Source organism: Balaenoptera borealis (assembly GCF_965194805.1).
Source record: "Balaenoptera borealis genome assembly, chromosome: 11".
Lineage (NCBI taxonomy): Eukaryota > Metazoa > Chordata > Mammalia > Artiodactyla > Balaenopteridae > Balaenoptera > Balaenoptera borealis.
This window is the reverse complement of record NC_138868.1, coordinates 39,607,419-39,621,466: the sequence shown is the minus strand read 5'-3', so window position 1 is coordinate 39,621,466 and position 14,048 is coordinate 39,607,419. Positions and strand designations below refer to the sequence as shown.

Here is a 14,048-nt window from a genome sequence, read left to right as displayed (position 1 = left end):
GTTGGAGCTGGTAGCAGATGTTCCTATTCTATAAGTTTGCTTTACAACAATATGAAAATAAGTGACATTCTTTACAGGTTGAAGGGTTTATTTTTTGTATTGTCGACTGAAAAAATACGCGCAACCTAAAAGTTATTTTTTTTTTAACATCTTTATTGGAGTATAATTGCTTTACAATGGTGTGTTAGTTTCTGCTGTATCACAAGGTGAATCAACTATACATATACATATATCCCCATATCTCCTCCCTCTTGCGGCTCCCTCCCACCCTCCCTATCCCACCCCTCTAGGTGGTCACAAAGCACCGAGCTGATCTCCCAGTGCTATGCGGCTGCTTCCTACTAGCTATCTATTTTGCATCTGGTAGTGTATGTAAGTCAATGCCACTCTGAGTTATGTTTTATTCGGCGGGAATTTTTAGGACTTCAAGCCCGGGAGGCAGCATCTCAAGTAACCCTGAGAAAACCGCTCCAAGGAGGCGAGGGGGCGGGTTTTGCAACAAAGGGCAGGTAGTCGGGAACATCAAAAGATTATTGTTAATTAAAGAAAACCAGATACCCCAAGTTAAGGAATTAAGCCCATTTCTATGTATGGGAAGATGCAAGAGTCTGGGCTCACTGAAATCATTCCTTTGATATGTACCTCAACTATCTGGGGCCAGTGTCCTGTGTTTTTGAAGGGAGTGGCTGCAGTCTGATGGCTGCTAGATGGCAGGTATTCTTTCCTTCCTGAGTTGCCTCGGGGCTCACCAGCTTACCTTCTGGTGGTGGCTACAATCCCCGGTGACTGTGACAGCCTCTGTTTACTGATATGGCAGGAAATAATCCATTTCTCAGTATCAAAATAAAGAATGACTTTTCAGAACCGTAAAAAAAAAAAAAAAAAAAAAAAGTAATGTTAGTTTATCATGCTGATGGTAAGAACAATTGCCCCCAATGCGCTCCTGCATAGTGGATCTTCCTTAGAGCAGCGCCCAGGCGATCGGATCCTGGCCTCAGTTTACAAAGCGAACGTAGAGGCTGACGAGAACCCTGTGCCCCTGCCGGCCGGCGCGCTCGGAGGCGGGGACTGCCTGCCCACTGCCCGCCGCTCCCACTCCTGGGCGCGCGCGCGCAGCCGGTGGAGGTGTGACTGGGCAAGGCGCTGGCGGTAACTTCTCTGTGAACGGAGCAACCAAAACGACTTCTCGCAGAGTTGCAGAAGGTGAAAATGCGCCATTAACTAGTTCTGCATAAAGTTCCAGTCACCGCGCAAGAGATGTTCCGTGCACCCACTCCTTAGGAGCTGCCCACTCCTAAGAGGAAGAAAGCAACTAAGAGGAAGTTCGAGGATGCCGGTTCCGGGAGGCTGTGGCCACGGCGCAGAGGGCGGCCGGCCCCATGTGGTGGGGCTCCGTGCGGTGCTCCCGGTTCTGGTGCTGGTCCTGAGGCTCACGCTGCTCACCGCAGGTAGGGCAGGAGGGAGAGAAGGAAGGAGGCAGGGAGAGAAGGAAGGAGGCCGGGAGGGAGGAGGCGTGGCTTTCGCTACGCTGTGAGGTCCGAGTCCGGCTGGGGCTAAATATCTTAAAAAGCCCCAACCAACCCTGAACTCTCTATTGTGAAATGCGGATTCATTTACTGATTCAACAGTTGTATACTGACGCCTACTATGTGCGGAGTCGGCACTTGTACGAGCCTGTGAGCACGCGCTCTGATGTTCTTTAAACCTCTGCCTCTCTTGCATCATGCCAGTTGCTGGAACGGAGGGGCGTGAAATAAATTTACTCTGGGACTTACCTGGCGGTCCAGTGGTTGAGACTCCACGCTTCCACTGCAGGGAGCACAGGTTTGATCCCTGGTTGGGGAACTAAGATCCCGCATGCATGCTGCCAGAACAGGAAGTTTATTTCTCACAGTTCTGGAAGCTGGGAAGTCCATGATCAAGGTGCTGACTGATTTGGTTCCTGGTGAGGGACCCCTTCCTGGCTTGTAGATGAACACTTTCTTACTATATCCTCAGGTTTGGAGAGATATCTCATATTTCTCATGTCTCTTATTTTTTATTTTTATTTATTTATTTTTTGGCTGCGTGGCATGTGGGATCTTAATTCCCCGATCAGGGACCAAACCCATGCCCCCTGCAGTGGAAGCACAGAGTCTAAACCACTGGACCGCCAGGAAACTCCCTCTCATGTCTCTTTTAAGAGCACTAATCTGATTCATGAGGGCTCACCCTCATGACCTAATTATCTCCCAAAGGCCCCTCCTCCGAATACCATCACACTGGGGATTAGGCCACAACATATGAATTTGGTGGGGACACAAACAGTCCTTAACACATCCCCCAAACACATTTGTGGATTAGAAGCAACATTGCTAAGATGGCAATACTTGCCAAATTGATTTACAGATTCAGTTCAATTCCTGTTAGAAACTTAACTGACTTCTTTGTAGAAATTGATAAACTGATTCTCAAATTCCTCTGAAATTGCAAGGCACCCAGCATAGCCAAAACAATCTTGGAAAAAAAAAAAAAAAGAACAAAGTTGAAGGATTTTATGTGGATTAATGAGGGGCCATGAACTAAGGTCCTTTGTATCTGAAGACCCCTCCCCCCGCCCCCACAAAAAGGGAAGTTGTTTCCAATTATATGGCAGTGTTTTAGAGCCCCAGGCCTATGTTTCTTCCAAGGGTCTTCCATAACAGAATTCTCATATTGCCCCAGGTTTTCTGGAAGTGGAGATGGCAGGGAGGACTCAGATGGTTCTCCTGAATGAAAATGCGACTATCTTGTGCAAGATCCCTGGTTTCCCACACCTGGACATCAACAGTATGGGTATCACCTGGTTTCGGAAGGCTCAGGTGTCTGAAACAGAGATCAAACTGTTTGAATTTTTTGGAGACCACAAAGTGGCGTTCCGACCTGGAGCCAACGTGTCTCCATGGAGGCTGAAGAGGGGGGATGCCTCACTGCAGCTGCCTGGGGTCCAACTGTGGGAAGCAGGAGAGTACCGATGTGAGTTGGTGGTCACTCCTCAGAAGGCACAGGGGAGAGTCTGGCTGGAGGTTGTAGGTGAGTGCCTGAGGGCAGTGCCCTGTGATTCCCATGGTGATGGGGCTTGGGGTGGTGATGTAGATGGACCAAGTAGAGCAGAGCATGGGCCTAGGAGTCAAATAGATGTGGGTTTGAGTCCTGGGCTTCCATGGACTTCTAGACAACTTTGGACAAGTTATTAATCACGTTGAATCTCAATGCCCCTCCCTCTAAACAAATGTAATAGTACTTTTCTAAGAGGATTGATTGTAGGGAAGAGGCTATGAAAAATGCAAGGAAGATGCTTAGAATAGTGTTTGGCCCATTTTAAGTTCGCAGTAAAAGATAGTCAAAGTAATTATATATATTATATATATATATATAATATATATATATATATATATATAAAATATATATATATATATATAAATTATATATTTCCCTGGTGTGTGGACAGTTAGTCTTAAATGAAGAGGTACCTCTGAAAGGTAACTAGGGAAGGAGAGAGACTGCACTCTGGTTCCATGGATCTTAATCCTATTCTAACTTTGTTGCTTCCAAACTGAGTGATTGGGTCAGCCATTTAACATCGTTACACGTGAATTTTCCCATGTGCAAATGAATTTTCCCTCATTTTGCATGTGCAAAATGAGGTGATAAGTCATACCTGCCTCATAGTGTTCTGAGGATTACACAAGATCATATATGAAAACGCTCAGCCAGTGCTGTTGTGAGGTAGGTGCTCAGTCAAGATTTATAACAACACTTTTCCCTAAACACGTTTTTGAGCTCCACTTTCTTCTATTATAAATAGGTCAGATACTCTGTGGATGAGCTTGGGGCTGCCATAACAAAACGCCACTGACTGGGTGGCTTAAACAACAGAAATTTATTTTCTCACAATTCTGGAGTCTAGAAGTCTGAGATCAAGGTGACAGCAGGGTTGGTTTCTTCAGAGGCCTCTCTCCTTGGTTTGTAGGTGCTTGTCTTCTCCCTGTGTCTTCACCCCCTCTTCCCTCTGTGTTTGTGTATCCTAATCTCCTCTTCTTATAAAGATATCAGTCATATTAGATGAGGACTCAACCTAATGATCTCATTTAACTTACCAACCTCAATAAAAACCCTACCTTCAAACATAGTCACAGTCTGAGGGACTAGGATTAGGACTTCAACATATGAATTGGGGGGGGGGGGGCGTACAATTCAGCCTGTAACTGAGGGGCAGTGTCTGTGAGCCCTCCATAATTGTACTTAAGACTTTGAATGTTTTGTACATATTAATTTTGGTAATGGGCATGTATATTAGAATTCATTTCCTCTGCAACTGACAGAAGGCCTAAAATAAAAGGTATTTTTTTCCAAAAATTAGATACACTTTATTTTTTAGAAGAGTTTTAGATTTACAGAGAAATTGGAAAGATAGTACCGAGTTCCCATATTACTCTTGCCTCTGCACCCCACTTGCCCCATTAGTAGCATCTTGTATTTATGGTATATTTGTTATAATTAATGAACCAATATTGATACATTATTCATTAAAGTCCATAGTTTATTCAGATTTCCTTAGTTTTTTTTCCCCTGATAATTTTCCTTGTTCTGAAGGCTACTTTGAAATTCATATAGCTACTCAAGTTCTCTTTGGGTTTGTATTAGTATGGTATATCTTTCTCAATCCTTTTACTTTTAATCTATTTGGGTCCTCATATTTAAAGTGGGTTTCTTGTAGAAAGCACATGTTTGAGGCTTTTTTTTAATCCACTCTGACAGTCTCTGTCTTATACTTGATGTGGTTAGACCATTCATTTAAAGTGATTGCGTATATAGTTGGACTGATATGTATCGTGTTTGTATCTGTTTTCTATTTGGTGCCCTTTGTTTTTAAATTTAATTTTTCCCCTCTTTTTATGCCTTCACTGGTTTTAATTGAATATTTTATATGATACCATTTTCTCTCTTTTCTCTATATATCAATTATACTTATTTAAAATTTATTTTAATGGTTGTCCTAGAGTTTGCAGTGTACATTTACAACTAATTTAAGTCTGCTTTCAAATAACACTGTATTGCTCCATGGGTAGTACAGGTACTTAATAACAGTATTTCCAGTTCTTCTCTCCCATCTCTTATAACATTACTGTCATTCATTTAACTTTTTCATATGCTATAACCACCCAGTACATTGTTGCTATTATTATTTTGAATGAACACAATGATCTGTTAGATCAGTTAAGCATAAGAAAAATAAATGTTTTATTTTGCCTTCATTTATTCCTTCTCTGACACTCTTCCTTTCTTTTTGTAGATTCTAGTTTCTGACCTATATCATTCTCCGTCTCTCTGAAGAACTTCTTTTAACATGTAGCAAAGCAGGTCTACTGGCGACAGATTTCCTCAGTTTCTGTCTATCTGAGAAAGTATACTTCATTTTTGAAGGGTAATTCTTCTGGATATAGGAGTCTAGATTGGTGGGGTTTTCTTTCTTCGAATACTTTAACTATTTCACTCCACTCTCTTCTTGCTTGCATTTAAGAAGTCCCATGTCATCCTTATCCTTGTTCCTCTATAGGTAAGTTATTTTTTTCCTCTGGCTTCTTTCAAGATTTTCTCTTTGTTTTTTTTGCATTTTGAATATGGTATACTTAGGTATAGATTTTTTTTTTCTTTTTTTGGTATTTTTCTGCTTGGTGTTGTCTGAGCTTCCTGGATCTGTGCTTTGGTGTCTGTCATTAATTTTGGAAAATTCTCAGCCATTATTTTTCAAAATGTTTCTTCTGCTCCTTTCTCTTTTCTTCTTCTGGTATTCCTATTACATATGTTACCTTTTGCAGTCATCGCACAGTTCTTGGATATTCTGGTCCCTTCTGTTTTTTTTCCCCATTCTTTTTTCTCTTTGCATTTCAGTTTGGGAAGTTTCTATTGACATTTTTAAGCTAGCTGATTCTTTCCTTGGCACTGTGAAGTTTACTGATGAGCCCATCAGAGGCATTCTTCATTTCTTTTATAATCTTTCTGATTTCTAGCATTTCCTTTTGATTCTTTCTTAAAGTTTCCATCTCTCTATTTACATTATCCATCTGTTCTTGCATGTTGTCTGCTTTTTCCATTAGTGCTCTTAACATTTTAATCATTATTTAGAATTCTCTATCTGATCATTCTAAAATCTGTGTCATACGAGAGTCTGGTTCTGAGGCTTGCTTTGTCTTTTCATACTTTTCAGCATGCCTTGTAATTTTTTGTTGAAAATGAGATATTATGTATCAGATAGTAAGAACTGAGGTGAATAGGCTTTTGGTGTGAGAGTCTATGTTGCTTTGGCTAGACGTTAGGCTGTGTTTAGTGTTAATGCTGTACCTGTAGGTGCCAGAGTTTTCCCCCTTCATTGTTTTGTTTTAATTTCCCTATGAACACCTTAAACAGAGCCTGTGTTTAACAGCTCTCTCAGTTGTAATCTACTGTTATCATTCTGGAGCTCTGCTGATGTAGTGGTAAGGTGTTGTGGAGGAGAAGCAGTCTATAATCTTATGGTTAAATCTCATTCTTTGAGTTGCCTGAACCCCTAGGCTGTCTCACCTTCAGAAGTGTTTCTAGGTGAGGCGGGAAGGCTAGAGGGGGCTGGAGTTGGCTAATCATCACTATCCCAGGTCAGGCAAGACTCTGGCAAAGTCTTTTCCCTTGAGAGCATCCTTTATTATGGAGAATGCACTGGGTATATTTTTAAATAATTACTTTTCCTCTCCCCACTGCTCAAAATAGGAGGGAGTTTTTCTTGGATCTTCACAGTGAGAGCGTGGTGGGATTCTGGGAGGTAAAACTCATGAAAGTGTTGTGACTCCCCCCTAAGACTGGGCCTTTAGGAGTTTTTTATTCTCAATCTTGTCCACACTTATCCTTTAGCAATTTGTCAGAGTTACTGCTTAAGTGTGTCGACCAGTTTATTACTCCAGTACCTTCTGCTTAAGGTTTTATGATCTCAGCTGTGATTCTCTCAATCTGCCTGTCTTTTTTCAGGGTGGTGGTTTGCCCTGTCACCTCAATTCTCTGATGGATCTAAGAAAAGCTGTGGATTTGCAGTTTGTTCAGCTCAGCTTTTTTTTCCTGTTATGAGGATAGAAGTGATGACTTTAGGTCTTTACATGTCAGAGGGAAGCCAGAAGTCAATAGTGCTTTTAAGAAGGTAGTTTATTTTCCTTTCACAAAAATGTAGCCAACCCAGGGCATGTATGGCAGTTCTGTGATCATCTAGGACCCAGGATCCTTTTGTCTCGTCACTTTGCCATCCTCAACCTGCATTTCCACCTTGTGCTTGGAAATGGCTTCTCCATCTCCAGCCATGACGTGGTATTGCAGCCATTCTGCAGGAAGGAAGAAGTGGAGGGGGAGAAACACTGTTCTTTTCTTTAAGATACCCTTGTTATTTCAGGAGACTTCTTAGAAGTTGCTCTCACTACTTCTGAATACATCCAAACTTCCAGACCCTTAGTTCACATGCCTACACCCAGCTGCAGAGGAGGGTGGGAGAAGTAGCTTTAACTTGGAGGTGTCATTGAAGAATGGAGATTCGCAACAATTAGCAGTCTCTGCCACAACACTGTTCCAAGGCTTTCCTCAGATTCTCAACGGTGTCTATGACACAGAGGGGCTTAAGAAACTCTGCTTTATTAAATTGTGGTGAGTTTCGGGGTCACAGCATATCAGCACCCTGCCAGCACTGGGACCAGCATACCCAGAACATTTAGCCTAGGCAGAATACCATTCAGTTTACTCACCTTTCCTGAAGGCTTGCCATGGGTCTGACATTGGGCTGATAATAAGCAAGTCCCTACCTACCCTCAAGGCATGATTTCTCTCCCCTGGCAGCTCACCCAGTCAGTAGCTTGTTTCTGGAGCAAGCCATGGTGAAAGATAATGAAGACAAACATATTTTGTGTAAGTCAAGTGGATTCTACCCAGAGGATATTAGCATAACGTGGAAAAGGTGGACCCAGAAGGAGCCCCAGTTCCAGGAGATTTCTGAGGACATCATCACTGGCCCCACCATCAAGAATGAGGATGGTACATTTAATATCACTAGCTACTTGAGGCTGAAGCCCTCTCTGGAAGACAATGTGACCATCTACCAGTGTGTGGTATGGCATGTATCCTCACTCATGTGCCAGAGTTTCAACTTCACCCCAATTCTGATAGGTAAGCATCCCCCTAGACATTTCCCCAACTTTTCATCTTGAGAGGAGTATAATATCAACTTTGGTTACCACACAGTCTAGGGGAATATGGGGGCCAATAGGGAAGGAGAGAAAGCTTGGTCTGGTTTAGCTCAGCCCCAGAGTCAGCGGTCCAGATTAGGTCCTTAAGCTGGGACAGATGGTCTAATAGGTAGAGAGTGGTGATGACCTGGCTTCCAGGGTCATGGCTCTGGTCCTGCTGGTCCAATGCATCTGCCTAGAGCTGAGGGAGGTAAGGAAGGCAGAGGCTAACTAGTGGCCCTGGGGAATGTGGTCAGGGTGTGCCAGATGGGGCTTGGGATGGCCCTGAAGGGAGAGAGAAATTGTTCCTGGAAGTAAGGACTAGGGATTGTGTGGGTGGGTGGTGTGTGCAGGGATGTGTTTAGGATATGTGTGGGGCATGGGGAATATGAAATTGAAATATGCTTTGTGTGTATGGTATAAGGGATTTGTCTGGGTGGTATGTATATGTGTTAGTCCGTATGGGCTGCTATTGGGTTGGCCAAAAGGTTCATTCGTTTTTTTCCATAAGATGGCTCTATTAGCACTTAGTTGTCTTTAACTTCATTCAAAACAGTTTTGTTAGATTGTACATGACAGCTGTCATATCAGTGTGCATTTAAAAAAAGACATCAAAATTGGTGAATTTTTGTGTAGCCATTTTAATATTGAAGATGGAAGAAAAAAAGCAACATTTTTGGCATATTATGCTTTATTATTTCAAGAAAAGTAAAAACGCAACCGAAATGCAAAAAAGATTTGTGCAGTGTATGGAGAAGGTGCTGTGACTGATCAAACGTGTCGAAAGTGGTTTGCGAAGTTTCGTGCTGGAGATTTCTTGCCGGACGATGCTCCACGGTCAGGTAGACCAGTTGAAGTTGATAGCGATCAAATCAAGATATTAATTGAGAACAATCAACATTATACCACGCGGGAGATAGCCAATATACTCAAAATATCCAAATCAAGCATTGAAAATCATTTGCACCAGCTTGGTTATGTTCATCTCTTTGATGTTTGGGTTGCACATAAGTTAAGCGAAAAAAACCTTCTTGACCGTATTTCTGCATGCAATTCTCTACTTAAACATAACGAAAATGTTCTGTTTTTAAAACAAATTGTGACGGGCGATGAAAAGTGGGTACTGTATAATAACGTGAAACGGAAGAGATCGTAGGCAAGCGAAATGAACCACCACCAACCACACGAAAGGCCAGTCTTCATCCAAAGAAGGTGATGTGTATATGGTGGGATTGGAAGGGAGTCCTCTATTATGAGCTCCTTTCGGAAAACCAAACGATTAATTCCAACAAGTACTGCTCCCAGTTAGACCAACTGAAAGCAGTACTCGACGAAAAGCGTCCAGGATTAGTCAACAGAAAATACATAATCTTCCATCAGGATAATGTAAGACCGCATGTTTCTTTGATGACCAGGCAAAAACTGTTACAGCTTGGCTGGGAAGTTCTGATCCATCTGCTGTATTCACCAGACATTGCACCTTTGGATTTCCATTTATTTTGGTCTTTACAAAATTCTCTTAATGGAAAAAATTTCAATTCCCTGGAAGACTATAAAAGGCACCTGGAACAGTTCTTTGCTCAAAAAGATAAAAAGTTTTGGGAAGATGGAATTATGAAGTTGCCTGAAAAATGGCAGAAGATAGTGGAACAAAAGGGTGAATACATTGTTCAATAAGCTCTTGGTGAAAATGAAAAATGTGTCTTTTATTTTTACTTAAAAATCGAAGGCACTTTTTGGCCAACCCAATACAACAAATTGCCACAGACTGGGTCACTTATAAACAACAGAACTTTATTTTTCACAGTTCTGGAGGCTGGAATTCTGAGATTAGTGTGCCACCATGGCTAAGTGAGAGCCCTTTTTCAGGTTTCAGACTTCTCATGGTGTCCTCACATTGTGGAAGGGGCGAGGGATCTCTCAAGGGCCTCCTTTATAAGGCACTAATCTGACTCATGAGGGCTCCCCCCTCATGACCTAAAGCTCCCCAAATCCCCACCTCCTAATACCATCATATTGGGCATTAGGATTTCAACATAAGAATTTTGAGGGGAGATAGACATTCAGTCTATAGCAGTATACAAGTGATATAGGGTAGTGTAGTAGTATGGAAGCTTTGAACGTGTGCATGGCATGTGTATATTGTATGTGGTGTATGATATTGCGGTGTTTTTCTGGCAAGTGCTAAGCAGGCTGTTTGATGTGTGGAGGTGTTAAGTGATAGGATGGAGGACGCAAAGACGTGTGGCAGAAGGTTGGTGGTTCTATCTCTGACAGGGAAGATGACACACAACCACACAGATCCTAGAAGCAGTCGTGTGGTCTCTTTGGCCCCTACCAGTAGGTTTCCTCTTAATGTTCTCCTCTTCTTTCTCTCTGCAGAATCTGAGAAGAAAACTGACTCGTGGATTGTTTGGTTGTGTATTGGATTGATCTTTACTGTACTGATCTTAGTAATTTTATTTTTATATTTTTTTCTTTGGAAAAGGTAAGAGGCTGCAAAGCAAAGTTTAGACTTATGTTTTGGAGTAGGCTCTGGGAGTTCAGAACTCACGGCCAATGCATGGTGTTGGGGAGTTCTCAGGGTTGATGCTGGAATATTCTAAGTGTATTTATGGTGTGTGGCTTTTTCTGATGTGTTGGGGAGGAACTGTCTCATTTGGTCTCCATGTGGTGGCCTGGGACTCTGGGGAGATGCATTGTAAAGCCCCTCTGCCTTCTCATAATAAAGTCTCACTGTAAATCAAACCTGACCTCATTGTTCACACCAGGCCTGTGAATGATGTGGGCTGCACTAGTGTTCTCACATATAGAATCCATAGCTCAGAGAGGGGAATTCCTTCCCCCAGTTGCTCATATTTTTTTAATAGCTCAATGAGATAACTTACCACCCAGATTTTACTGGTTTAACCAAGAACTTCTAACGCTAGTGAGGGTGTTTCCAAACTAAAACATGTTTCCAAACATGTTTATCCCTCTGGCCCACATAGCAAATAAAATAACTCAAGCTGTTGAGACGAGTGTAAATGTGTTGGTTAAATGGTTCTAGGTAATAAAATTGCCTCCAGTTATTTATGAGCCTGCCAAGGCAGAATCTGTGCAATAGCTAATATATCTCATTATAAATGCTTTAGGAAAAGCAGAACAATCCATTAATCAAGAAAAAAGGCTGTTTGTCTAAAGTTGGCCAACTGATTCATAGAGCCTGCTGGAGGGTGAGAGACACTGGAATCAGAGCCTGCTACAGGATGAGAGACCCTGGAAGCTGGAGCTAGTTGCTCTAGTGGAGGCCAGTCTAGATCAGATGACAGCCACCAGACATGTAAGCAAATCTAGCTAAGATCATCAGCACCAACAGAACCAACTCTCAAATGCATGAGAAATACTTATTTTTTCTTTTTCTTTTTCTTTTTTTTCGGGGGTGGGCTGTGTCACGGCATGTGGGATCTTAGTTTTCCTGGCCAGGGATCGAACCCGTGTCCCCTACGGTGGAAGCGTGGAGTCGTAACCACTGGAGCACCAGGGAAGTCCCTTTTTTTTTCTTTCTTTCTTTCTCTTTTTGAGAAATACTTATTTTTTCAAAGCCACTGTGTTTTAGGGTGGCTTGTTACGTATCAAAAGCTAACTGATACAGCTCCCCAGGAAGTTGAATTTTGACCCAAAAGTGTGGTTGCCATGGAGATGTGCTGCTGAGACCCCCTCCAAGACAGAGCCTGCTATGAAGAGTGTACTTAGCCACCATGTTCCAGCTATGGCATCTCTGGGATCTGCTGTAGCTTTTGAGCTTATGCCATGTTCTCCTGGCCAGCCAATGGCTGATCAAGGCAGGAATCTTTGGAGCTCCCTGTTGGGGTGGCTGAGATTTTCTTGGAGTTGCACTGTCATCTGACGCTCTTGCTAGCCAATCGTCCTTTCTTCCTCCCTTCACAGGTATCAGACCTATGTCAAAGTTTCAGTCAGAACTGTAGTTATTTACATCCCTCTGGTTTACCCTGGAGTATCTTCTCTTCCCCAATAATAATGGCATTATGGGAAAAACTGGAGTTGATCAAATGAAGAGTACGCAGAGGCAGGGCTGTGTAATAAATTGTGTAGTGTATCACTGCTTCACTCATTGGCATCAGTGCCTGGAAGGACCTAAGTATGGGGGAAAGACAGAAGTTCACACTCCTGTACCCAGGTTGGCCAGTCTAGGTAGCCTGCCTTTCATATCACTCCAGAGTTGGCCCAGCCCAGAGTGGAAATAGAGTAGCGTGTAGGTAGATGAAGATGTACAATGCCCCAATCAGGTGGTCCTGGCACAGAGGATGCCAGTAATCTAGATTCTAATGCAACAAACCCACTCTTTGGAACTCAGTTCTGACCTTAATCCCATTGTTCGGCCTTTCCGCAACTCCTTTCAAGTTGGAACAGATCTGTTGTTCGTCAGGCCTGCCCCAGTCTAGGGTCAGCAGCATTCATGTCTTCTTCCCCCAAGTCTTCTGCATGTCTTGGTACAATAGGGTGTCTGACACTGGACCTGGGGAGACCTCAGAGGTGAGCCCAGAGATGTGTGGGGATCCAGGGCTACTCCCTGCAGCAAGCTCCCTAGGAAAGTTCTCCCTAAAAGAAGATGTTGGAGAGGAACTCAAGAGCAGGACAGAGCTGGGAGGATGCTACCTGAGGAGAATGGGTTCCATAGAAGCTGGGTGAGTCCTCCCCAGCAGAAAGGCTGGAGGTCCACCTTAGTGGGCCACATGTGGGCCATGCGGTGACTGGCTGGAGATGCCAAATCCAGAGGCATTAGGCCTGAGCAGGTTTCCAGTATGGCTAGTGGGCTAGTTTTTCCAGACTAGCAATTCAGTTTCACTACTGAAGAGGGTGGCTTGGCTTCCCTCCTCTCTTGAACTCAGGACTGAGGCCCAGGACACATGTCACAACACCTGGTGTGAGTTGGGGACAGACAGGAGTGGCAGATGTGCCCCATTAGTCTGCATTGCCACCTGACTGGCTGTGGGGAAGGTAGCCTGGAAGGTAGGGACCCCAGTCCATTTGCAAGAAGGCGGAAGATGGAGGGTTCATCATGCACTGGGTGGGAGAAAGTGTTGGTGAGGTCCTGTAATAGGGAAGAACCTTTGTATTCTATTACAAGTTAATCACTAAAGGGATGTTGCCTATAAGCTTAAATTATACATAATGGCCCATCCCTGGGAACCCTGCTTCCCACGTGATGAGCATTAAGCTAAAATACCTTTGTTTAGCTCAAAGGAAACATCCTGACCAGGCCCACCTGTGAATGACTGCAGCAAGGAAGAAATTAACACATCCTCTCTGGAGGCTGACCGGAACCAGGGCATGTTTGACTTTACCCCCTCCCCTTTTAGTATAAAAGAAGCCTGAATTCTGACTCATGCAAGATGGTTCTTAGGGGCACAAGCGCACCACCTTCTCCGTCCGCTGGCTTTATGAATAAAGTCGCTGTTCTTTGCCTCAACAACTCATCTCTTGATTTATTGGCCTGGCATGCGGCGAGCAGTACAAGCTTGGACTCAGTTAACAGTCCCTCTGGCTCCCTTGGTGTTTTGGACGTGATCTAGGCTGTCACTTATCGTAGCTGAGTCTGTGTCAGTCTCAAATCTGGGACCTTCCTGAGTTATGCTTTCCCTTCCTGTTCTTGGTCTAGAGACATGACAGTTGAGAGCAAGGTGGCACCCCTAGATAAAGGTGGCACTCAGGAAATTGGGACTGTGCAGCAGGGGGAAGGGAGCAGGGCTGTGGTTTGAGACAGACTCGGGTTCAAATCTTGGGCCTGCC

General features: G+C 43.5%; 1 protein-coding gene across 3 annotated transcripts; it reads left to right on the top strand.

Annotated features, from left to right (window-relative positions):
* The first annotated feature begins 347 nt into the window (after window positions 1-347).
* NCR3LG1 (natural killer cell cytotoxicity receptor 3 ligand 1) lies at window positions 348-13,731 on the top strand. 3 transcript variants are annotated; one of them, XR_014231413.1, is made up of 6 exons: window positions 348-1,448; window positions 2,704-3,051; window positions 7,870-8,196; window positions 10,638-10,743; window positions 11,390-11,577; window positions 13,496-13,731. XR_014231413.1 is itself a non-coding variant. In XM_082341638.1 (5 exons), the coding sequence occupies exons 1-5, from the start codon at window positions 1,331-1,333 to the stop codon at window positions 11,409-11,411; spliced, it is 921 nt and encodes a 306-aa protein (XP_082197764.1). In that variant the 5' UTR covers window positions 348-1,330; the 3' UTR covers window positions 11,412-12,624. The 3 variants fall into 3 exon arrangements, 2 of the variants coding, with proteins under 2 accessions (XP_082197764.1, XP_082197765.1); XM_082341638.1 differs by lacking the exon at window positions 13,496-13,731 and having other exon boundaries at window positions 11,390-12,624; XM_082341639.1 differs by lacking the exon at window positions 11,390-11,577 and having other exon boundaries at window positions 349-1,448.
* Window positions 13,732-14,048: the final 317 nt, after the last annotated feature.

Bases quoted from the DNA above. Each gene is read 5' to 3' on its own strand.
- NCR3LG1 (XM_082341638.1), top strand. From the start codon at position 1,331: ATGCCGGTTCCGGGAGGCTGTGGCCACGGCGCAGAGGGCGGCCGGCCC. The intron at 3,052-7,869 runs GTGAGTGCCTGA...CTCCCCTGGCAG, and splicing joins AGTCTGGCTGGAGGTTGTAG to CTCACCCAGTCAGTAGCTTG. The intron at 10,744-11,389 runs GTAAGAGGCTGC...TAAATGCTTTAG, and splicing joins TATTTTTTTCTTTGGAAAAG to GAAAAGCAGAACAATCCATT.